The sequence below is a fragment of the Elephas maximus genome, chromosome 10, assembly GCF_024166365.1.
Source record: "Elephas maximus indicus isolate mEleMax1 chromosome 10, mEleMax1 primary haplotype, whole genome shotgun sequence".
Lineage (NCBI taxonomy): Eukaryota > Metazoa > Chordata > Mammalia > Proboscidea > Elephantidae > Elephas > Elephas maximus.
The window spans coordinates 5,911,817-5,937,510 of record NC_064828.1 but is presented as its reverse complement, the minus strand read 5'-3'; the positions used below and the strand labels follow the sequence as shown (position 1 = coordinate 5,937,510).

Here is a 25,694-nt window from a genome sequence, read left to right as displayed (position 1 = left end):
GGTTTATATATGTTATCCCATTGTCTTCTTGTCTGCTTAGTAATCAGAGTTTAGTCTTATTGTTTCCCCTTTGTAAGTGACTTTTTGTTTTCCCCAAGCTGCTATCAGGATCCTTTCTTTGCTTTGGTTTTGGCAAGTGTGATTATGCCATGTCTTGGTGACTTTCTTTTGAGGTCTATCCTATACGTGATCCTTTTAACCTTTTTGAATGGTCGGCTTTTTGTCTTTCATGATATTTTGGTAAGTTTTTTTTTTTTTTTCCAGCAAGTCCTTAAAAATTTTCTCTATATTTTCCATTTTTTTCCCCTGTTCTGGAAATTTGATCATGCACAAATTTTTGGTCTTGATTGTGTCCCACATATTTCTTAGGTTTTCTTCATTTTCCTTCATTCTTTTCTCTGATTTTCCTTAAACAAAGTGCCGTCCATGGATTTGCCTTTAATTTCAGTGATTCTGTTTTCCAGTGTTTCAAATTTGTTCCTAAAACCTTCTATTGAGTTGTCTATTTCTGAAATTTTGTTGGTAACTTATTTGTATGATTTATATTTTTTAAATTTATTTTCAAGTTTTGTTATTGTATTGTTTTTCTAAATTCTTCTCTTGGTTTGTCTGTGTTTTCCCTGATTTTGGCCCTGTTTTCATTGGTTTTGTCTGTGTTTTCCTCGCTCTCTTTCCTAATCTTGTGGAGAGCCCTGAATATTAGCCTTTTGAATTCCATTTCAGATAGTTCCAATGCCTTTTCTTCTACTGGAAGGTTATCTGATTCTTTATTTTGATCACTTGATGGAGCCATCTTGCCTTTTTTTTTTTTTTTAATATGTTTTGATATTGTCTGCTGTCTCTAAGACTTTAAAGTATTATATTCTTTATTTGTTGATTGTATGTTTGTTTATTTTGTCCACTTTTCTGTTTTGTTTTGACTTGTCAGGTTGGGTGCTCTGAGTGTACTTTGCTGCATGCTTGGCTGTGGCACATTCACCCTCACAGACTTATGTGGGTGGGCAGGGCAACGGCAGGCAGGGTGAGCCTGCTTTGATGACCCTGGTTTGACAAGGTGGCTGAGGGCGTACTGGATGGGTGCTATATGCCCCCTGATATTGGTCCAGCAGTGTGGGAGAGGTCATGACCCCTCATCAGAGGGGCGAGGATGTTCCACAGGGAGCGGTACAGGCTAACTTTTCACTGTTCAGCAGCTGATTGAGTGGCTGGAGGGGAGGGGCATTATGGTTCCAGTGCTGCAGCAGGTCTGAGTGCCGGGACACACTAGCTGCGGTGGCATTGTAGGGGCCTGTGGGAAGGGGGGTTGTGGCATATGGAGCTAGGTAGGAGGGAGAAAGAAAAAAGAGGGAGAGAGAAAAAGAAGAAAAATAGGGTAGTGTGGCAGGAGCTGGTGGGTGGGTGCAGAGTGGACCCTGGGCTAGGAGGAAGGGAGGAGGTGGCATATGGGGATAGGTGGGAAGGAGAAAGAAAAGTAAGAAAGAATGAAAAAAATACTAGGGCACTATGAGGGCTGGCAGGTGGGGGTGGGGTGGACCTGGGGGCCCATGGGAAGGAAGGTGAGGTGGTTTAGGGGGGGTAGGCGTGAGGGAAAAAGAAAGAAAGAAACAGCAACGACAACAGAAAACAAACAGTGGGAGGTAGTGGGTGGGGGTGGGGTAGGCCTGGGGCAGTTAGTGGGTGGGGGTGGGGTGGACCTGGGGCAGCACTGGGAAAGGAAGGGAGGTGGCATAGGGGCTAAATGGGAGGGAGAATGAAAAGAAAGAAAAAAATGGTGATGAGGTGGGAGCTGGCAGTTGGGGGCAGAATGGACCCCGGGGCAGTGGTGAGCTGGTGCATGGGTGGCGCTTTAGCCATGGCTGCGCACTGGGGGCTGCCAGGGAGGGCAGGTGTGTGGCATATGGTGCTATATGGGAAGGATTAAGAAAAGGAAGAAAGAAAGCAAAAAAATGGTGGCATGATTGGGGCTGGCAGGTGGGGATGGGGTGGACCCAGGTGCCAGCAGGAAGGGAAGGGAGGTAATGTATGGGGCTAGATGGGAAGGAGAAAAAAAAGAGAGAAAGAAAGAAAAAAAATATGGTGATGCAGTGGGCTGGTGGGTGGGTGGTGGGGTAGATCTGAGGGTGGACAGGAAGTGGTGTAGGTGTCATATGGGGTTATGTGGGAGGGAGAAAGAAAAAAGAAAGCCACAATGTGGGACGGTACGAGGCGGGCCTGGTGGGGAGGCTCGTATTATGGACCCCAGTGGTGGGGGCTGCTGGGATGGAGGGTGTGATGGTTAAGGTTGTGTGTCAGCTTGGATGGGCCATGATTCTCAGTGGTTTGGCAGCTATAGTTTGGTAGTTGTATAATGATGTAATCGCTTCCATGATGAGATCTGATGTAATGTGATCATTTCCATGATGGGATCTGCTGTTTGTAGCTAATCAGTTGAAAGAAAGTTTCCTTAGGGGTGTGGCCTGCATCTAATATAGGTGGACTTTCCGGCAAGGCTGGCAGGCTTTTGCTCACTCTGGATCCTGCAGCTGTTCATCTGACCTCTGATCCTTGGGACTTGAGCTAGGAGCTTACCTGCCATTCTTGGGATTTGTCAGCCTCTGCAGTGTGTGAGCCAGAGACCTGTTGTCTGACCTGTTGACCTTGGGTTTGCCAGCCCCTGCAGCTACATAAGTCAGGAGAAGCCTCCAGCTTTAACCACGGACTTGAGACTTCTCAGCCTCTACAACTGCAGGAGCCATTTCCTTGACACAAATCTCTCTTTCTCTATGTATAAATGCTTTATTGGTTTTGCTTCACTAGAGAACCCAGCCTAAGACAGAGGAGTTCTTGTTTCTATTTACTGGGAGGGTGTGGTGTGGGAAAGTATGTTTCTTTGGTTACCAGGTGCTCTGTCTCCTGTTGGAAGCTCAGTGAGGTTGCTTTCCTGCACTCCTGTCTGGGGTCCTTGCTGGATGTTTTTCAAGATGGCCACGCTGTTCCATGTTAGCTGGCAGGGCACCTCCACTCCGTATCTCTGCCCATTCTCTGTTTTCCATCAGTTTCTTCTTCTAGTTGACGTTTGATCTAGTTCTTTATTCCTTTCTTTGATGCTCTGGGTTCCAGGATTGATGTCTGTATCTGTTTTACTTAGTTTTTTGGGTCTTTGTTGCAGAGGGACGGCATGGTGCTTCTGTCTATAGCGCCATGTTGGCTTCACCTCCTCTGATCTTTGTAATACTTGAATTCTTTTTTTTTTTCCCTGTATTGCTTACTTGAATTTTTTTAGCCTGAATTATCAAGGTTAGTTACATCTGCTGTGCTCATTTTGGGTATTGGTTGTCAAAGTTCTTGGGCAATTTTTCTTGAAGTAAAAAGTACAGAAGTTACTAATCTCTTTGAGTTACATCTTTTTGAGTTAAAGTTGTGGAGAAGAAATAATAGCTTCCTCCTCCTCCTCTTTTTTTTTTTTTTTTTTAATTATGGGAGCCCTACTTTTTTCCCTTAGAATACTCTGAAGTTAATGCTTGGGCATCAGCCATGTTGCAAAACAAAGCAAGTCTATATCAGTCTTTTTTTAGGCTTACCTTGGAGCTATTTCATGAAGAGTTTCTCTTCTTGGCTGGGCTCTACCTAATTGGTTTGCCAATTTGGGGAATAATTTGCAAATAGCCCCAGGTAAGGACCCAGGCATATTGAAATTAGGTTAGAGAAGGGAGAAAGTATTTGAGGTAAGGAAAAGTCAGGGGAGCCGTGTAACATTTTCACCTTATCTAGATATATCAGGCAAGGTGTTAACAGAAAACAGCTGGCCCTCTCAGTACTTCAAGGACAGTTTACTTCATAGGGATGATTTACAAAGGTGTGGGTGTAGGGGTAACCCTGGAGTAGTTGTAGCTGAGTTGTTCACACCAGTGGACCTGAAATCGACCTTGGTAGGATGGCCCTGACCTCACTTCATTCCTGACAGAGTCCAGAATTGGCTGAACCCTGTGGGAAGCATTGGGTGCACAGGAGCCTACTGTTGTAGTTCACACAGGACAGCCTTCTGGGATAGAGAGGCGGATGGAGAGCAGATATGGAGGGGCAAACAGAAGCTGTCTGACAGATTGGTTTTACGTTTTCTTTTGAAAAAACTCGTGCACCTGAAGTCAGTATTAATATCATGTGCTGCTTGAGCACTAACTAAACAATTTTTAGGGCTCTATTTAAATGCCTGTTGAATGAATGAATGGGCTGCTTGTTTCTTTCCTACCTTTTAACTTGCACTTAGGGTCGCCGACAATAGCTGGAAGGAGGTATCTTGGCTCGGCCCTTGTGTTCTGAATAGTTAGGCTTTCTGCAGGCCAAGTTAAAAGTGACTCGAAGAGATGAACATTCTTGTCTGTGTATTTTTTTCTACTTTTAACAGTATCATTATTAAAATTACTAAACATAGTTACAGTTTACCGTATTAGCATCTTGAGTCTTTTTGTATTATTATATTTGTTGTTTTTATAAATATCCAGTTTCAGCTAGGCAATGCATTCGTGAATCTTCAGCCCTTCTCAATTTCTGTCAAATCTAACTCTGTTATTTCTTCTCTTTCCAGAGCCTCACTGGCCAGCAGATGGGAGGCTGTTAATTAAGGGAGCCCACTTGACTTTTGCTTCCTTCCCAGGCTTCTTCAAAAAAACCACACAAGGGGATAAACTAGCTTCATTAACTATCTTCAATAGCTTTAAAAGATGGCCTGTGAATAATGTCAGGTTTCTCCTAACTGCTCGGAGGCCAGGAGTCAGAATAGAAACTAGCTTATTGGACACTAATTTGGGGAAAGTTTCTCATGCAGCCAAATCATTTCTGCTAATGATTCCTGCTGCAAGCGACTGGTCTGGAGGTACCTGGGGTTCTTGAAGCAAAACAAAGCAAGTGCATATCAATCTTTTTTAGGCAAGAAGAGTTTTCTTCTTGGCTGGCCTCTACCTAGTAGGTTTGCCAATTTGGGGAAGAATTTGCAAATAGCCCCAGGTAAGAACTCAGGCATTTTGAAAGTTAGGTTAGAGAGGGATTGCCAATATCTGAGATAAAGAAAAGTCAGGGGAGCCACTTAACATTTTCACCCTACCTGGATATATCAGTCAGGGTCATAACACAAAACAGATGGCATTCTCAGTAATTTAAGGACACATTGCTTCATAGGCGCAAGACAGAGCGGAAGAAAATACGTTGGTGGGAAGAAGAGTGAAGTCTTTCTTTGTTAGAATTTTGATGTTCTTGCTTTAGGGCTGTCCAGCTGTACTGTGTGTATGTGTATGTTTGGCATTTGGGGAGTGGAACGATAGAGTGGGTGGGCCTCAGAACCCTTAGACATTAGGGAGAAAGGCGGCTTTGTCGTTTGCGAAATAGAATTGGCTACTGAAAATAATTTAGAACTTATTGTGAAGTTAACTTCTAGTACACTTCTATACACTTTTGTTAATGTGTTTTGACAGCTCCTTATTAATCTCGTGAAATTTATTGTGATTTTACATAATTCAAGTAGCTTTGGAGTGTTGATTTAGTGCCTTTGCAAGTCATTGTGACTGATTTTATCTCCTGGAGAACATTTTATGGTTGTATTTCCAGTGTCACAAAAGACAGAGAAGGCATGAGCTGGCTCGCATGTCTCCCTCACATCACCCAGATTGACTGGTATTCTCTGCTTCCATTTACATCCTGGTGCTGTTAAGGTCTCTGCTTTGGTGATTTCAAGTCACACCGCCTCTGGCTTATGCTGTGGACCCAGCTGTGATATTCGCTCATTGTCAGAAGTATATAAGTTTTTCCTTAAACAAGACTTGAGTTTTTTTATTTTTACTCCAGTTTCTTCTGATCTCATGATCATTTAGGATTTGGTCTTTTCACATTTAGGAAGGTAATGAAAGGAGAGAAGTACTAGGAGGAAAGGCCTAGGGCCACAGGGGAAGCAAACTGGTGGACCTGCATTTTAATTTTTCACTACAGTCGTACTTTGATGGCAGAGTAACCCCCTCGCCCCTCAGGCAGAAATGCTTTTAGTTGGGGCACATCTCCTTTTTTTTTTTTTTTTTTATTAACTTTTATTAAGCTTCAAGTGAACGTTTACAAATCCAATCAGTCTGTCACATATAAGTTTACATACATCTCACTCCCTACTCCCACTTGCTCTCCCCCTCTTGAGTCAGCCCTTTCAGTCTCTCCTTTCTTGACAATTTTGCCGGCTTCCCTCTCTCTCTATCCTCCCATCCACCCTCCAGACAAGAGTTGCCAACACAATCTCAAGTGTCCACCTGATATAATTAGCTCACTCTTCATCAGCGTCTCTCTCCCACCCGCTGACCAGTCCCCTTCATGTCTGATGAGTTGTCTTCGGGGATGGTTCCTGTCCTGTGCCAACAGAAGGTCTGGGGAGCATGGCCGCCGGGATTCCTCTAGTCTCAGTCAGACCATTAAGTTTGGTCTTTTTATGAGAATTTGGGGTCTGTATCCCACTGATCTCCTGCTCCCTCAGGGGTCCTCTGCTGTGCTCCCTGTCAGGGCAGTCATCGATTGTGGTCGGGCACCAACTAGTTCTTCTGGTCTCAGGATGATGTAGGTCTCTGGTTCATGTGGCCCTTTCTGTCTCTTGGGCTCTTAGTTGTCGTGTGGCCTTGAGGTTCTTCATTTTCCTTTGCTTTTTTCCAGGTGGGTTGAGACCAATTGATGCATCTTAGATGGCCGCTTGTTAGCATTTAAGACCCCAGACGCCACATTTCAAAGTGGGATGCAGAATGATTTCATAATAGAATTATTTTGCCAATTGACTTAGAAGTCCCCGCAAACCATGTTCCCCAGACCCCCGCCCTTGCTCCGCTGACCTTTGCAGCATTCATTTTATCCTGGAAACTTCTTTGCTTTTGGTCCAGTCCAATTGAGCTGACCTTCCATGTATTGAGTGTTGTCTTTCCGTTCACCTAAAGCAGTTCTTATCTACTGATTAATCAATAAAAAACCCTCTCCCACCCTCCCTCCCTCCCCCCCTCCCCCCCTCGTAACCACAAAAGTATGTGTTCTTCTCAGGTTTACTATTTCTCAAGATCTTATAATAGTGGTCTTATACAATATTTGTCCTTTTGCCTCTGACTAATTTCGCTCAGCATAATGCCTTCCAGGTTCCTCCATGTTATGAAATGTTTCAGAGATTCGTCACTGTTCTTTATCGATGCGTAGTATTCCATTGTGTGAATATACCACAATTTATTTACCCATTCATCCGTTGATGGACACCTTGGTTGCTTCCAACTTTTTGCTATTGTAAACAGAGCTGCAATAAACATGGGTGTGCATATATCTGTTTGTGTGAAGGATCTTGTATCTCTAGGGTATATTCCGAGGAGTGGGATTTCTGAGTTGTATGGTAGTTCTATTTCTAACTGTTTAAGATAATGCCAGATAGATTTCCAAAGTGGTTGTACCATTTTACATTCCCACCAGCAGTGTATAAGAGTTCCAATCTCTCCGCAGCCTCTCCAACATTTATTATTTTGTGTTTTTTGGATTAATGCCAGCCTTGCTGGTGTGAGATGGAATCTCATCGTAGTTTTAATTTGTATTTCTCTAATGGCTAATGATCGAGAGCATTTTCTCATGTATCTGTTGGCTGCCTGAATATCTTCTTTAGTGAAATGTGTGTTCATATCCTTTGCCCACTTTTTGATTGGGTTGTTTGTCTTTTTGTGGTTGAGTTTTGACAGAATCATGTAGATTTTAGAGATGAGGCGCTGGTCGGAGATGTCATAGCTGAAAATTCTTTCCCAGTCTGTAGGTGGTCTTTTTACGCTTTTGGTGAAGTCTTTAGATGAGCATAGGTGTTTGATTTTTAGGAGCTCCCAGTTATCTGGTTTCTCATCATTTTTGGTAATGTTTTGTATTCTGTTTATGCCTTGTATTAGGGCTCCTAGGGTTGTCCCTATTTTTTCTTCCATGATCTTTATTGTTTTAGTCTTTATGTTTAGGTCTTTGATCCACTTGGAGTTAGTTTTTGTGCATGGTGTGAGGTATGGGTCCTGTTTCATTTTTTTGCAAATGGATATCCAGTTATGCCAGCACCATTTGTTAAAAAGGCTATCTTTTCCCCAATTAATTGACACTGGTCCTTTGTCAAATATCAGCTGCTCATACGTGGATGGATCTATGTCCGGGTTCTCAATTCTGTTCCATTGGTCTATGTGCCTGTTGTTGTACCAGTACAAGGCTGTTTTGACTACTGCGGGTGTATAATAGGTTCTGAAATCAGGTAGAGTGAGGCCTCCCACTTTCTTCTTCTTTTTCAGTAGTGCTTTGCTTATCCGTGGCTTCTTTCCCTTCCATATGAAATTGGTGATTTGTTTCTCTATCTCCTTAAAGTATGACATTGGAATTTGGATCGGAAGTGCGTTAAATGTATAGATGGCTTTTGGTAGAATAGACATTTTTACTATGTTAAGTCTTCCTATCCATGAGCAAGGTATGTTTTTCCACTTAAGTATGTCCTTTTGAATTTCTTGTAGTAGAGCTTTGTAGTTTTCTTTGTATGGGTCTTTTACATCCTTGGTAAGATTTATTCCTAAGTATCTTATCCTCTTGGGGGCTACTGTGAATGGTATTGATTTGGTTATTTCCTCTTCGGTGTTCTTTTTGTTGATGTAGAGGAATCCAAGTGATTTTTGTATGTTTATTTTATAACCTGAGACTCTGCCAAACTCTTCTATTAGTTTCAGTAGTTTTCTGCAGGATTCCTTAGGGTTTTCTGTGTATATAATCATGTCATCTGCAAATAGTGATAACTTTACTTCCTCCTTGCCAATCCGGATACCTTTTATTTCTTTGTCTAGCCTAATTGCCCTGGCTAGGACTTCCAGCACGATGTTGAATAAGAGCGGTAATAAAGGGCATCCTTGTCTGGTTCCCGTTCTCAAGGGAAATGCTTTCAGGCTCTCTCCATTTAGAGTGATATTGGCTGTTGGCTTTGCATAGATGCCCTTTATTATGTTGAGGAATTTTCCTTCAATTCCTATTTTGGTGAGAGTTTTTATCATAAATGGGTGTTGGACTTTGTCAAATGCCTTTTCTGCATCAATTGATAAGATCATGTGGTTTTTGTCTTTTGTTTTATTTATGTGATGGATTACATTAATGGTTTTTCTGATATTAAACCAGCCTTGCATACCTGGTATAAATCCCACTTGATCATGGTGAATTATTTTTTTGATGTGTTGTTGGATTCTATTGGCTGGAATTTTGTTGAGGATTTTTGCATCTATGTTCATGAGGGATATAGGTCTATAATTTTCTTTTTTTGTAATGTCTTTACCTGGTTTTGGTATCAGGGAGATGGTGGCTTCATAGAATGAGCTGGGTAGTATTCCGTCATTTTCTATGCTTTGGAATACCTTCAGAAGTAGTGGTGTTAACTCTTCTCTGAAAGTTTGGTAGAACTCTGCAGTGAAGCCGTCCGGGCCAGGGCTTTTTTTTGTTGGGAGTTTTTTGATTACCGTTTCAATCTCTTTTTTTGTTATGGGTCTATTTAGTTGTTCAACTTCTGAATGTGTTAGTTTAGGTAGGTAGTGTTTTTCCAGGAATTCATCCATTTCTTCTAGGTTTGCAAATTTCTTAGAGTACAATTTTTCATAATAATCTGAAATGATTCTTTTAATTTCATTTGGTTCTGTTGTGATGTGGTCCTTCTCGTTTCTTATTCGGGTTATTTGTTTCCTTTCCTGTATTTCTTTAGTCAGTCTAGCCAATGGTTTATCAATTTTGTTAATTTTTTCAAAGAACCAGCTTTTGGCTTTGTTAATTCTTTCAGTTTTTCTGTTCTCTAATTCATTTAGTTCAGCTCTAATTTTTATTATTTGTTTTCTTCTGGAGCCTGACGGATTCTTTTGTTGCTCAGTTTCTATTTGTTCAAGTTGTCGGGACAGTTCTCTGATTTTGGCTCTTTCTTCTTTTTGTATGTGTGCATTTGTCGATATAAATTGGCCTCTGAGCATTGCTTTTGCTGTGTCCCAGAGGTTTTGATAGGAAGTATTTGCATTCTCGTTGTATTCTATGAATTTCCTTATTCCCTCCTTGATGTCTTCTATAACTGAGTCTTTTTTCAGGAGGGTATTGTTCATTTTCCAAGTATTTGATTTCTTTTCCCTAGTTTTTCTGTTATTGATCTCTAGATTTATTGCCTTGTGGTCTGAGAAGATGGTTTGTAATATTTCGATGTTTTGGACTCTGCAAAGGTTTGTTTTATGACCTAATATGTGGTCTATTCTAGAGAATGTTCCATGTGCGCTAGAAAAAAAAGTATATTTTGCAGCAGTTGGGTGGAGAGTTCTGTATAAGTCAATGAGGTCAAGTTGGTTGATTGTTGTAATTAGATCTTCCGTGTCTCTATTGAGCTTCTTACTAGATGTCCTGTCCTTCTCCGAAAGTGGTGTGTTGAAGTCTCCTACTATAATTGTGGAGGTATCTATCTCACTTTTCAATTCTGTTAAAATTTGATTTATGTATCTTGCAGCCCTGTCATTGGGTGCATAAATATTTAATATGGTTATGTCTTCCTGATCAATTGTCCCTTTTATCGTTATATAGTGTCCTTCTTTATCCTTTGTGGTGGATTTAAGTCTGAAGTCTATTTTGTCAGAGATTAATATTGCTACTCCTCTTCTTTTTTGCTTATTGTTTGCTTGATATACTTTTTTCCATCCTTTGAGTTTTAGTTTGTTTGTGTCTCTAAGTCTAAGGTGTGTCTCTTGTAGGCAGCATATAGGTGGATCGTGTTTCTTTATCCAGTCTGTGACTCTCTGTCTCTTTATTGGTGCATTTAGTCCGTTTACATTCAGCGTAATTATAGATAAATAAGTTTTTAGTGCTGTCATTTTGATGCCTTTTTATGTGTGTTGTTGACAATTTCATTTTTCCGCATACTTTTTGTGCTGAGACGTTTTTCTTAGTAAATTGTGCGATCCTCATTTTCATAGTGTTTGACTTTATGTTAGTTGAGTCGTTACGTTTTTCTTGGCTTTTATCTTGAGTTATAGAGTTGTTATACCTTTTTGTGGTTACCTTATTATTTACCCCTATTTTTCTAAGTAAAAACCTAACTTGTATTGTTCTATATCGCCTTGTATCACTCTCCATATGGCAGTTCAATGCCTCCTGTATTTAGTCCCTCTTTTTGATTATTGTGATCTTTTACCTATTGACTTCCATGATTCCCTGGTATGTGTATTTTTTTTTTTTAATTAATCTTAATTTGTTTTTGTGATTTCCTTTTTTGAGTTGATATCAGGACGTTCTGTTTTGTGACCTTGTGTTGTGCTGATATCTGATATTATTGGTTTTCTGACCAATATCCTTTAGTATTTCTTGTAGCTTTGGTTTGGTTTTTGCAAATTCTCTAAACTTGTGTTTATCTATAAATATCTTAATTTCGCCTTCATATTTCAGAGAGAGTTTTGCTGGATATATGATCCTTGGCTGGCAGTTTTTCTCCTTCAGTGTTCTGTATATGTCGTCCCATTCCCTTCTTGCCTGCATGGTTTCTGCTGAGTAGTCTGAACTTATTCTTATTGATTCTCCCTTGAAGGAAACCTTTCTTTTCTCCCTGGCTGCTTTTAAAATTTTCTGTTTATCTTTGGTTTTGGTGAGTTTGATGATAATATGTCTTGGTGTTTTTCTTTTTGGATCAATCTTAAATGGGGTTCGATGAGCATCTTGGATAGATGTCCTTTCGTCTTTCATGATGTCAGGGAAGTTTTGCGTCAGGAGTTCTTCAACTATTTTCTCTGTGTTTTCTGTCCCCCCTCCCTGTTCTGGGACTCCAATCACCCGCAGGTTATCCTTCTTGATAGAGTCCCACGTGATTCTTAAGGTTTCTTCATTTTTTAAAATTCTTTTATCTGATTTTTTTTCAGGTATGTTGGTGTTGATTCCCTGGTCCTCCAGATGTCCCAGTCTGCATTCTAATTGCTCGAGTCTGCTCCTCTGACTTCCTATTGTGTTGTCTAATTCTGTAATTTTATTGTTAATCTTTTGGATTTCTACATGTTGTCTCTCTATGGATTCTTGCAACTTGTTAATTTTTCTACTATGTTCTTGAATAATCTTTTTGAGTTCTTCAACAGTTTTATCAGTGTGTTCCTTGGCTTTTTCTGCGGTTTGCCTTACTTCATTTGTGATGTCTTGAAGCATTCTGTAAATTAGTTTTTTATATTCTGTATCTGATAATTCCAGGAGTGTATCTTCATTTGGGAAAGATGTTGATTCTTCTGTTTGGGGGGTTGTAGAAGCTGTCATGGTCTGCTTCTTTAAGTGGTTTGATATGGATTGTTGTCTCCGAGCCATCACTGGGAAACTAGTTTTTCCAGAAAATCCGCTAAAAAAAAATGCAGTCAGATCCCTATCAGAGTTCTCCCTCTGGCTCAGGCTATCCGGATGTTAATGAAGCCACCTAGGGAGGGTGGGGGAGGGAACAGAGAGATAGGAGAGTAGCACCTCAGAATATAGCCAGAGTTGCTTGTTTTGCTTGGAATGACTATTATGTCTGAGATTCCCGCGGGGCGCGTCGCCTATGTATGCTGGCTGTGTGGAGATTGCCCCCGGGGGTCTGGCCCGCTGGAGTCATGGTCAGATCCTCCGCTTCCAGCCCCACGCCCTGCGTCAAGACTCCCCTGCTGGGATGGTGCACTCTCAACTCCAAAATCAGTCACTGCCTCCTGGGGACTTCTCGTCCCTCCAGCCGCGTTGCCGTGCCGCCCTCTAGAACCGGTTGGGCCCCCTCCCAGGGTTAGTTCAGGTGGGTGGAGCAGCTCCCCGTGCTTGTGCCGTGACCGAGTGTCCCGGCTGGGACGCTGTTCTCCCCGCTCCAATACCAGTCGCTGCCTCCCGGGGACTTCTCCTACCGGCTGCGTCCCACGCCGCCCGCCCGAACCGGCTGGGCCCCCTCCCGGGGTTAGTTCAGGGGGGTGGAGCAGCTCTCCGTGTTTATGCCGTACCTGCGTCCAGTCCAAATCCCGGCGGGACGGTTCCCCGGCTGGGACGCTGCTCTCCCCTTTCCAAGACCTGTCACTGCCTCCCGGGGACTTCTCCTACCGGCTGCGTCCCACGCCGCCCGCGGAACCGGCTGGTCCCCCTCCCGGGGTTAGTTCAGGGGGGTGGAGCAGCTCTCTGTGCTTGTGCCGTACCTGACTGGTACGCTGGCTTCAGGCTCTGAAAACAATCGCTGCTTCCCCGTATTAGTTCGTTCTCTGTCTCTAAATCTGTGTTTGTTGTTCAGGTTTCCTAGATTGTTATGTATGTGATCGATTCACTTGTTTTTCCGTGTCTTTGTTGTAAGAGGGATCCGAGGTAGTGTCTGCCTAGTCCGCCATCTTGGCTCCGCCTCCCACATCTCCTTTTTGCCTCAAACTCCTTTATTCCCTTTTGTTGAATTGGTTGTCCTAAAGTCCAGAATCTTTTTTTCTCCCTTTTAATAAAATTGTTGCAAAAATAGATAACATATTTGCCAATTCCAGATTTTTCAGGTATAAAATCTACTGATATTAATTACATTAATTGACTTGTGTAACCATCATCCATAATTGTTGCCAAAGTTCCCATCACCATAAACAGAAACTCATTGTTTCCTAAACGATGACTCTTTTTTTCCCCTCCTTACCACCCTGATGGCCACTAATAAACTTTGGTCTCTGTATGTCTTAGTCGCCTAAGTGGATGGCTTTAACAAAGAGAAATTTATTCTCTCACAGTCTAGTAGCCTAGAAGTCCAAATTCAGGGTGCCAGCCCCAGGGGAAGGCTTTCTCTCTCTGTCAGCTTTGGGGGAAGGTGCTTGTCCTTAATCTTCCCTGGTTGAGGAGCTTCTCAGTGCAGGGACCTTGGGTCTTGTTTCTTGGTGATATGAAGTCCCCATGTCTCTCTGCTCAATTCTTCCTTTTGTATCTCCAAAAAGGTTGACTTGAGACACAATCTAATCTTGTAGATTGAGTCCTGTCTCATTAACATACCTGCCACTAATCCCACCTCATTAACATCACAGAGGTAGGATTTACAACACATAGGAAAATAACATTAGATGACAAAATGGTGAGCAATCACACAGTACTGGGAATCACGGCCCAGCCAAGTTGACACATATTTTTTGGGGACATAATTCAATCCATGACACTGTATATTGCTTATTCTTATTATTTCATTTAAGTGAGATCATACAATATTTGTCCTTTTGTGATTGACTTATTTCACTCAGCATAATGTTTTTAAGATTCATCCATGTTGTAGCATATATCAGGCCTTCATTTCTCTTTATAGCTGAGTAATGTTCCATTGTATGTATGTTCCGTATTTTGTTTATTCATTCATCTGTTAATGGACATTTAGGTTGTTTCTATCTTTTGGCTATTGTGAATACACCCACTCCTCACTTATCAACCACGTTAGGTTCCAAAGACCAAGTCATTAAGTGAAAATCAGAGTTCTGCAAAAATGGAGGATGATCACAATGGATCACAAAATGACTATAACTACATCATTACATAACTGCTGGATTACATCATTGCATAACTGCTAAATTACATCATTGCATAGCTGCAAATTACTTCATTACGTAACTGCCAAATTACATTATTACATAACTGCCAAATCACTGAGAATCATGGCCCAGCTAAGGTGACACATAGCCTTAACCATCACAGCCAGTGCTACTTTTGCCTCTCACCTTGGTGTTCATTAGTACCTGATGTATGTTACTGTGCAAAATAGTTGGATAGTTTTTTTTTTTAATTTTAATTGTACCTTAAGTGAAAGTTTACAAATCAAGTCACTCTCACACAAAAACTTATATACACCTTGCTACATACTTCCAATTACCCTCCCCGTGATGAGACAGCCCGCTCCCTTCCTCCACTCTCTCTTTTCGTGTCCATTTCGCCAGCTTCTAACCCCCTCTGCCTTCTCATCTCCCCTCCAGGCAGGAGATGCCAACATAGTTTCAAGTGTCCACCTGATCCAAGAAGCTCACTCCTCACCAGCAGCCCTCTCCAACCCATTGTCTAGTCCAATCCCTGTCTGAAGACTTGGCTTCAGGAAAGGTTCCTGTCCTGGGACAACAGAAGAACTGGGGGCCATGACCACTGGGGTCCTTCTAGTCTCAGTCAGACCATTAAATCTGGTCTTATGAGAATTTGGGGTCTGCATCCCACTGCTCTCCTGCTCTCTCAGGGGTTCTCTGTTGTGTTCCCTGTCAGGGCAGTCATTGGTTGTAGCCAGGCACCATCTAGTTCGTTTGGTCTCAGGATGATGTAGTCTCTGGTTCATGTGGCCCCTTCTGTCTCTTGGGCTCGTAATTACCTAGTGTCCATGATGTTCTTCATTTCCCTTTGATCCAGGTGGGTTGAGACTCATTGATGCATCTTAGATGGTCGCTTGCTAGTGTTTAAGAACCCAGATGCCATTCTTCAAAGTGGGATGCAGAATGTTTTCTTAATAGATTTTATTATGCGAGTTGACTTAGGTATCCCCTGAAACTGTGGTCCCCAAGCCCCTTCCCCTGCTATGCTGGTCTTTGAAGTGTTCAGTTTATTCAGGAAACTTCTTTGCTTTTGCTTTAGTCCAGTTGTGCTGACCTCCCCTGTATGGTGTGTGCTGTCTTTCCCTTCACCTAAAGTAGTTTTTATCTACTATCTAATTAGTGAATACCCCTCTCCCACCCTCCCTCTCAACCCACTCTCGTAACCACAAAAGAATGTTTTCTTCTCAGTTTAAACTATTTCTCAAGTTCTTATAATAGTGATCTTACATAATATCTGTCCTTTTACAACTGACTAATTTCACTCAGTATAATGCCTTCCAGGTTCCTCCATGTTATGAAATGTTTCACAGATTCCTCACTGTTCTTTATTGATGCGTAGTATTCCATTGTGTGAATATACGTAATTTATTTATTCATCTGTTCATGGGCACCTTGGTTCCTTCTATCTTTTTGCTATTGTAAACAGTGCTGCAATAAACATGGAAGTGCATATGTCTGTTCATGTAAAGGCTCTTATTTCTCTAGGATATATTCTGAGGAGTGGGATTGCTGGGTTGAATGGTAGTTCTATTTCTAGCTTTTGAAGGAAGTGCCAAATCGATTTCCAAAGTGGTTATACCATTTTACACTCCCACCAGCAGTGTGTAAGTGTTCCCAATCTCTCCATAGCCTCTCCAATATTTATGCTTCTGTGTTTTTTGGATTAATGCCAGCCTTGTTGGAGTGAGATGAAATCTCATTGTAGTTTTGATTTGCATTTCTCTAATGGCTAAGGATCGTGAACATTTCCTCATGTATCTGTTAGCTACCTGAATGTCTTCTTTAGTGAAGTGTCTGTTCATATATTTTGCCCATTTTTTAATTGGGTTATTTGTCTTTTTGCAGTGAGTTTTTGCAGTATCGTGTACATTTTAGAGATCAGGCGCTGACTGGAAATGTCATAGCTAAAAACTTTTTCCCAGTCTGTAGGTAGTCTTTTTACTCTTTTGGTGAAGTCTTTGGATGAGCATAGGTGTTTGATTTTTAGGAGCTCCCAGTTACCTAGTTTTTCTTGTGCATTCTTAATAATGTTTTGTATACTGTTTATTCCATGTGTTAGGGGTCCTAACACTGTTCCTATTTTTTCTTCCATGATCTTTATCATTTTAGATTTTATATTTAGGTCTTTGATCTATTTTGAGCTCGTTTTTGTGCATGGAGTGAGGTATGGGTCTTGTTTCCTTTTTTTGCAGATGGATATCCAGTTATGCCAGCATCATTTGTTAAAAAGACTGCCTTTTCCCCATTTAACTGTTTTGGGGCCTTTGTCAAATATCAGCTGCTCATATGTGGATGGATTTATGTCTGGGTTCTCAATTCTGTTCCATTGGTCCATGTACCTGTTATTGTACCAGCACCAGGCTGTTTTGACTACTGTGGTGATATAATAGGTTCTAAAACCAGGTAAAGTAAGGCCTCCGACTTTGTTCTTCTTTTTCATTATGCTTTACTTATCCGGGGCCTCTTTCCCTTCCATATGAAGTTGGTGATTTTTTTCTCCATCTCATTAAAGAATGTCGTTAGAATTTGGATTGGAATTACATTAAATATATAGATCGCTTTTGGTAGAATAGACATTTTTATAATGTTAAGTCTTCCTATCCATGAGCAAGGTTTGTTTTTCCACTTATGTAGGTGTTTTTTGGTTTCTTGCAGAAGTGTTTTGTAGTTTTCTTTGAATAAGTCTTTTACATCTCTGGTAAGATTTATTCCTAAGTATTTTATCTTCTTGGGGCCTACTGTAAATGGTATGGATTTGGTGATTTCCTCTTCGATGTTCTTTTTGTTGGTGTAGAGGAATCCAACTGATTTTTGTATGTTTATCTTGTATCCCGATACTGTGCTGAACTCTTCTATTAGTTTCAGTAGTTTTCTGGAGGATTCCTTAGGGTTTTCTGTGTATAAGATCATGTCGTCTGCAAATGGAGATAATTTTACTTCTTACTTGGCAATGTGGATACCCTTTATTTCTTTGTCTAGCCTAATTACTCTGACTAGGACCTCCAGCACAATGTTGAATAAGAGTGGTGATAAAGGGCATCCTTGTCTGGTTCCTGTTCTCAAGGGAAATGCTTTCACGCTCTCTCCATTTAGGATGAAGTTGGCCGTTGGCTTTGTATAAATGCCCTTTATTATGTTGAGGAATTTTCCTTCAATTCCTATTTTGCTGAGAATTTTTATGATGAATGGGTGTTGAACTTTGTCAAATGCCTTTTCTGCATCAATTCATAAAATCATGTGATTCTTGTCTTTTGTTTTCTTGATGTGATGGATTACATTGATTGTTTTTCTAATGTTGAACCATCCCTGCATACCTGGTATGAATCCCACTTGGTCATGGTGAATTATTTTTTTGATATGTTGTTGATTTCTATTGGGTAGAATTTTGTTGAGGATTTTTGCATCTACATTCATGAGGGATATAGGTCCGTAATTTTCTTTTTTTGTGGAGTCTTTACCTGGTTTTGGTATCAGGGATATGGTGGCTTCATAGAATGAGTTTGGGAGTATTCTGTCCTTTTCTATGCTCTGAAATACCTTCAGTAGTAGTGGTGTTAACTCTTCTCTGAAAGCTTGGTAGAACTCTGCAATGAAGCTGTCTAGGCCAGGGCTTTTTTCTCTTGGGAGTTTTTTATCACCTTTTCAATCTCTTCTTTTGTTACGGGTCTATTTAGTTGTTCTACCTCTGTTTGTGTTAGTTTAGGTAGGTAGTGTGTTTCTAGGAATTCATCCATTTCTTCAAAGTTTTCAAATATCTTTGAGTATAATTTTTCATGGTAATCTGATATGATTCTTTTAATTTCAGTTTGGTCTGTTGTAATATTGCCCATCTCATTTCTTATTGGGGTTATTTGCTTCCTCTCTTGTTTTTCTTTTGTCTGGTTGACCAATGGCTTATCAACTTTGTTGATTTTTTCAAAAACCCATCTTTTGGTCTTGTTAATTCTTTCAATTGTTTTTCTGTTTTCTATTTCATTTAGTTCTGCTCTAGTTTTTATTATTCGTTTTCTTGGGGAGCCTGAGGGTTTCTTTTGTTGCTCTCTTTCTATTTGTTCAAGTTGTAAGATGATTCTTTGATATGGGCCCTTTCTTCTTTTTGTATGTGTGCATTTATTGATATAAATTGACCTCTGAGCACTGCTTTTGCTGTGTCTCGTACATTCTGATAGGAAGTGTTTTCATTCTCATTGGATTCTATGAATTTTTTTATTCCATCCTTAATGTCTTCTATAACCCAGTCTTTTTTGAGCAGGGTATTATTTAGTTTCGAAGTGTTTGATTTCTTTTCCCTGCTTTTTCTGTTATTGATTTCCACTTTTATGGCCTTATGGTCAGAGAATATGCTTTGTAATATTTCAGTGTTTTGAATTCTGCTAAGGCTTGCTTTATGACCTAATATGTGGTCTATTCTAGAGAATGTTCCATGTGCACTAGAAAAGAAAGTATACTTGGTTGCTGTTGGGTGGAGTGTTCTGTTTACGTCTATGAGGTCAAGTTGGTTGATGGTGGCATTTAGATCTTCCGTGTCTTTATTGAGCTTCTTTCTGGATGTCCTGTCCTTCACTGAAAGTGGTGTGTTGTAGTCTCCTACTATTATTGTGGAGCTGTCTATCTCACTTTTCAATGCTGATAGAGTTTGTCTTATGTATCTTGCGGCCCTGTCATTTGGTGCATAAATATTTTATATGGTTTTATCTTCTTGGTATACGGTCCCTTTAATCATTATGTAGTGTCTTTCTTTATCCTTTATGATGGATTCAAGTTTAAAGTCTATTTTGTCAGAAATTAATATTGCCCCTCCTGCTCGTTTTTGATTGTTGTTTGCTTGATATAGTTTTTTCCATCCTTTGAGTTTTAGTTTGTTTGTGCCTCTAAGTCTAAGGTTTGTCTCTTGTAGGCAGCATATAGACAGATCTTGTTTCTGAATCCACTCTGCCTCTCTCTGCCTCTTTCTTGGTGCGTTTAGTCCATTTGCATTCAGCGTAATTATGGACAGGTATGAAGTTAGAGCTATCATTTTGATGTCTTTTTTTGTGTGTTGTTGACAGTTTCTTTTTCCCACTTAATTTTATGTGCTGAGTAGATTATCTTTATATATTATCCTTTCCTCATATTCATTGTTGTTGATTTTGTTTCTTCTGAGTCCTATTTTTTTCTTGTAGTTTATTTTGATAAGTAGGATAGTTTGTCTCCTTTGTGGTTACCTTGTTATTTACCCCTGTTTTTCTTAATTTAAACCTATGTTTTATTTCTTTGTATTGCCGTATCTTCCTCTCCATATGGAAAATCTGTGATTACATTTTTTAGTCCCTCTTTATTGTTTTAATGTTGTCTTATATAATAACATTGGTGTTACCCTGTTTTGAGCTTCTTTTTCTTTTTTTAACCTTGTTTTGTTTTTTTTGATTTACCTGTCTTGGTTGACTTCTGATTGCTCAGCCCAGAGTTCTAGTCTTGGATCGATACCTAATATTATTGATTTTCTAACCAAAGAACTCCCTTTAATATTTCTTTAAGTTTTATTTTGGTTTTTACGAATTCCCTACACTTGTGTTTATCTGAAAATGTCCTAATTTCACCTTAATATTTAAGAGACAGTTTTGCTGGATATATGATTCTTGGCTGGCAATTTTTTTCCTTCAATTTTTTAAATATGTCATCCCATTCCCTTCTTGTCTGCATGGTTTCTGCCGAGTATTTTGAGCTTATTCTTATTGGCTCTCCTTTGTAGGTGACTTTTCATTTATCCCTAGCTGCTCTTAAAATTCTCTCTTTTTCTTTGGTTTTGGCAAGTTTGATTATAATATGTTTTGGTGATTTTCTTTTAACATCTACCTTATGTGGAGTTTGATAAGCATCTTGGATAGATATCTTCTCATCTTTCACGATATCAGGGAAGTTTTCTGCCAACAAATCTTCAAGAATTCTCTCTGTATTTTCTGTTATCCCTTCCTGTTCTGGTACTTCAATCACTCATAGGTTATTTATCTTGATAGAGTCCCACATGATTCTTAAGTTTTCTTCATTTTTTAAAATTCTTTTATCTGATTTTTTTTTCAAATATGTTAGTGCCAAGTAATTTATCTTCGAGTTTAGAAATTCTAGCTTCTACTTGCTCAATTCTGCTCCTCTGACTTTCTGTTGCGTTGTCTACTTCTGTAATTTTATTGTTAATCTTCTGAATTTCTGATTGCTGTCTATGGATTTTTCCAGCTTATTCAATTTTTCATCATGTTCCTGAATAATTGTTTCTGATTTCTTCAATTGCGTTATCTGTGTGTTCCTTGGCTTGTTCTGCATATTGCTTCATTTCCTTCCTGATGTCTTGAAGGGTTCTGCATATTAATCTTTTGTATTCTGCCTGTGGTAATTGCAGCAATGCACTTTCATCTAGAAGTTCCCTGGATTCTTTGTTTTGAGAGCTTGTTGAGGTGATCATGGTCTGTTTCTTTATGTGACTTGATATTGACTGTTGTGTCCGAGCCATCTATAAGTTATTGTATTAGTTTATGCTTGCTTACTGTGTCTTAGCTTCTTGCTTTGTTTTGTTTTGATATTCCCAAATGGGCTTCTTGAGTTAGCTAGCTTGATTATTTTTGCCTTTGGAGCTCTAACATCCTGTCTCCAGATGGCTAGAGCTGTTATCAGGTATATCGGTTTAGGAGTCCATTTCACTTTTCTTGTATGAATTCAGCTCAGGTGTCCAGGTAGCTGATCATCAAGTGATTGGTACAGGCTGTGTCCTACAGTCTTAGAGGGGCAGGGTTAATTGTTGTGTGTACTGGTATTTGACTGCAGCAGGATGTCACACTCTGAACAAGGCAAGGGGCTGAGAACAGACCCCAGGTGTCTCTGAGGAAAGCACGTCCCTGTTCCCTCGAGCGTGCAGGTGGGTGGGTTCTGCAGACGGACCATGGGCACCCAAGGTTTTTGGTTGTAAGGGCTGATAGGTGCCAGTTATCCTTGGACCCCTGTTGCGGATGGCTGGGTGAGCTGAGTGGAGCTACCAGTCCTTAGGTCCCTGATGTGGGTAGGTGAGGACCTTGTTTAATAGGCAAAGCAATGTCAAACATCAAACACCCACCACTCCACTGCACAACTAAAATGGTTGGAGTCTTCCAACAAGGGTCTTTTCTCCCAAAATAGGCCCACACAGGTCTATGCAGAAGGGAAAGGTCCTCAAAGTCCGTGGACCATTTATGCCTAGACAGGAGCCTCTTCTGACCTGAGCTCCCCTGGTTACTGGAGCAGGCAAATTATCTTTTCCCCTAAATTGCAAATTTTTTCATTCTCCAAGTCCGCTAGGATGGCTCTAGGTGCTCAACAGAGCCTATCTCAGGCCCCGGGAATTCAGCCAGTGTAGCCGGCTTGGGGGTGGGGGAGCGCGGTAAAATATACGGAAGTACTTAGCTTTTGCGAAAAGTGCCATTCTCTGGTTCCGGAGGTGTGAGTAGGGTACGTGGCTGGCTGCTTCTCCTTGATGAGAATGTGAAGTAATCCTAGTACCAACCGCCGCTGCGGCTCCAGGAATGGTGCATGAGAGCTTCCCGTGATTCAGGTCCTGCAAGTCCTCTCCGCTTCTGAACAGTCTCTTCCTCTGCCTGCCTCTCAGTTTGTTTGCTGAGCTTGTGTTTGAAGCTCAGGACTCCCAGCTTGTCACACTTGTTTTTTCAGGTCTTTGTTGTAAAGAGGGCTTGCCAGAAGCATCTGTTTATTCTGCCATATTGGCTTCGCCTCCAGTAGTTTTTTTTTTTTTTTTTGCTTTTGTCATAAATGCGAAAAGTATAATGAGATAGTCGATAAGCGAGGAGTAGGTATAGTGCTGCAGTGAACATTGGCATCCCTGTGTGTTTTGGTGTACGCTGCTTTCAGTCTCTTGAGTTATACGTAGGAGTGGAATTGCTGGGTTATGTGGTAGTTCTGTGTTTAACTTTTTAAGGAACTACCAAACCATTTTCCACAGCAGCTGTACCATTTTGCATTCCTACCAGCAATGGATAAGGGTTCTACTTTCTCCACATCCTTGCCAACATTTGTTATTTTACGTTTTTTTGTTCTTATCCATTCTAGCAGGAGTTGAAATGGTATCTCATTGTGGTTTTTTTTTAAATAATTAATTTTATTTTTGTTGTTGCTGTCGAGTATATACACAGCAGAACATACACCAATTCAATAATTCCTACATGTAAGTTAGTGACATTGATTACATTCTTCGAGTTGTTCAGGCATTCTTGCCCTCCTTTTCCAAGTTGTTTCTTCCTCATTAACTCACTGTCCCCTAAGTTTCGTATCTAATCTTTTGAGTTGCTCTTGTCAGTTTGATCCCATACAGATAGATCTTAAAAGAGCACCCTGCTCAAGGCAGACATTCTGTAAACTATTGTTTGGTTTTAAGAAGACTTCAGGGGTTATTTTTGGTTTAACGATTATCTGAAGAGAAAAGTTTTGAGGGTTCATCCAACCTCCATGACTCCAAAATATCTGGAGTCCATTAGAATTTGAAATTCTGTTCTTCATTTTCCCCCTTTTGATCAGGATTCTTCTATAGAATCTTTGATTAAAATGTTCATTATTGATAAAAACACAATTCAGTTTTTCTGTTCTTATGGCAAAGGAGGCAGTTGTTCATAGAGGCAATTAGCCACACATTCCATTTCCTCCTATGCCTGACTAACCTTCCTGTGTTGCTCTAGGCAAATAGAGATCAGTTGTTGTACTTGGATGGTTACTGGCAAGCTTTTAAGACCCCAGCCACTATGCAGTGAAGTAGGAGGTAGAACAGAAGGACTAAACACAATATTAGGCCAATTAACTGGGATGTCACATAACACCATGACCCTAAACCTCCAAACTGAGGAACCAAATCTCATGAATTGTCTGGTTGCACATACACAGCTTCTAGCAGCCACTTTTTTTTTCATCATTGTAAATATATCTATCACACAACTTTTCCAATTCAACTTTTTATAGGTGTACAACTTATTGACACCAATTGCCTTAATGGCTGTGCAGCCTGACCCTTAATTAGTCATTGTGGCTTTGATTTGTATCTCCTTAATGGCTAATGATGTTGAGCATCTTTTCACTTGCTGGTTGGCCATTTGTATATCTTCTTTAGTGAAATGTCTCTTCAAGTCCTTTGCACATTTTTTGAATGGGTTGTTTGTCTTTTTGTTGTTAAGTTGTATGTCTGGAATCTTTTAAGTTCTCCCTTTCCTTGAACACTTTTTTTAAAATTGTGCTTTAAGTGAAAGTTTACAGTTCAAGTTGGTTTCTCATACAAAAATTTATACACACATTGTTATGTGACCCTAGCTACTTTCCCTGTAATATGACAGCACGTTCCTCCTTTCCACCCTGGATTTCCCGTGTCCATTCAACCAGCTCCTATCCCTTTTTGCCTTCTCATCAGGCAGGAGCTACCCATTTAGTCTCATGTATCTACTTAAGCTAAGAAACACTCTCTTCACGAGTATCATTTTATGTCTTATAGTCTAGTTTAATCTTTGCCTGAAGAGTTGGCTTCAGAAATGGTTCCAGTCTTGGGCTAACAGAGGGTCTAGGGGCCATGTCTTCTGGGGTCCCTCCAGACTCAATCAGACCATTAAGTCTGTCTTTTTGTGAGAATTTGATGTGTGCATTCCACCCTTCTCCTACTCCATCAGGGATTCTCTGTTGTGTTCCCTGTCAGGGCAGTCATTGATGGTAGCTGGGCACCATCTAGTTCTTCTGGTCTCATGCTAATGGAGTCTCTGGCTTATGTCTCCTTTTGTGTCTCTTGGGCTCATATTTACCTTATGTCTTTGGTGTTCTTCATTCTCCTTTGCTCCAGGTGGTTGAGAAATTGATGCATGTTAGATGGCTACTTGCTAGCATTTAAGTCCCCAGATGCTACTCACCAAAGTGGGATGCAGAATGTTTTTTTAAAATATATTTTGTTATGCCAATTGTCCTAGAAGTCCCCTGAAACCATGGTCCCTAGACCCCTGTCCCTGCTACTCTGGCCTTCGAAGCATTCAGCTGTATTCAGGAAACTTCTTTGCTTTTGGTTTAGTCCAGTTGTGCTGACCTCTCCTGTATTGTGTGTTGTCTTTTCCTTCACCTGAAATAGTTCTTGTCTACTATCTAATTAGTCAATACCCCTCTCCCTCCATCCCCTCCTTCGTAACCATCAAAGAATATTTTCTTCTGTGTTTAAACATTTTCTGGAGTTCTTTTAATAGTGGTCTCATAAAATATTTGTCCTTTTTCAACTGACTAATTTCACTCAGCATAATGCCTTCCAGATTCCTCCGTGTTATGAGATGTTTAATGGATTCATCGTTGTTTTTAATTGTTGTGTAGTATTCCGTTATGACTCGACGGCACTGGATTCCATTATGTGAATTATCCATTCATCCACTGATGGGCACCTTGGTTGCTTCCATCTTTTTGCTGTTGTAAACAGTGCTGCAGTAAACATGGGTGTGGGTATATCTGTTCATGTGAGGGCTCTTATTTCTCTAGGATCTATTCCAAGGAGTGGTATCACTGGATCATATGGTAGTTCTATTTCCAGCTTTTTAAGGAAGCACCAAACTGATTCCCAAAGTGATTGCATCATTTTACATTCCCACCAGCAGTGTAGAAGTGTTCCGGTCTCTCCACAACCATTTCTAGCTTTATCAGGAGGTGCCAAGTCGATTTCCTCCTTAAACACTTTGTAGAAAGGTCCTGTATTCCAGAACAATGATCACCTGTCTTTAGACTTGGCTTGAGATTTAGCTACTCTCTTGTGTAAATCAAATGATTATTCAGGATGTAAAAATAATAAAATCAACAATTGTATCGTGCTTTGGAGGTTATGAGGTGTTTTTAGTTAATTCGTTGGATCGTCACAATAATTCCATAGCTAGGGAAGTGGGTATTTTTCTTTATAACATGGATGGAAGGTAATAGTATGGTGATTAAGAATATGGGCTCTGGATTTAAACAATCTGAGTTTCAATTTCAGTTCTACTAATTACTAGACTGGTCTTAGCTAAACCCACTTGGCTTTGTCGTCTGTAAAATGAGGAGATACATATCTCATACAGTCATTATGTGAATACTTCATGCAAAGGAATTAGAATGGTACATAGCATGCAGTGCTCAATAAATATT

The 25,694-nt window shown here is 40.4% G+C and overlaps 2 protein-coding genes across 5 annotated transcripts in view; both read left to right on the top strand.

Annotated features, from left to right (window-relative positions):
- LOC126083786 (basic salivary proline-rich protein 3-like) overlaps positions 1-13,505 on the top strand; it is a 40,783-nt gene extending 27,278 nt beyond the window's left edge. Inside the window, exon 2 of the mRNA XM_049897724.1 lies at positions 11,858-13,505. Coding sequence (XP_049753681.1) covers positions 12,517-13,173 — 657 coding nt within the window. The 5' untranslated portion in view covers positions 11,858-12,516 and the 3' untranslated portion in view covers positions 13,174-13,505. The remainder of the gene's footprint in view (positions 1-11,857) is intronic.
- Positions 1-25,694, top strand: part of GALK2 (galactokinase 2) — a 276,880-nt gene that overhangs the window by 179,703 nt on the left and 71,483 nt on the right. The gene's annotated exons all lie outside the window — the stretch shown is intronic.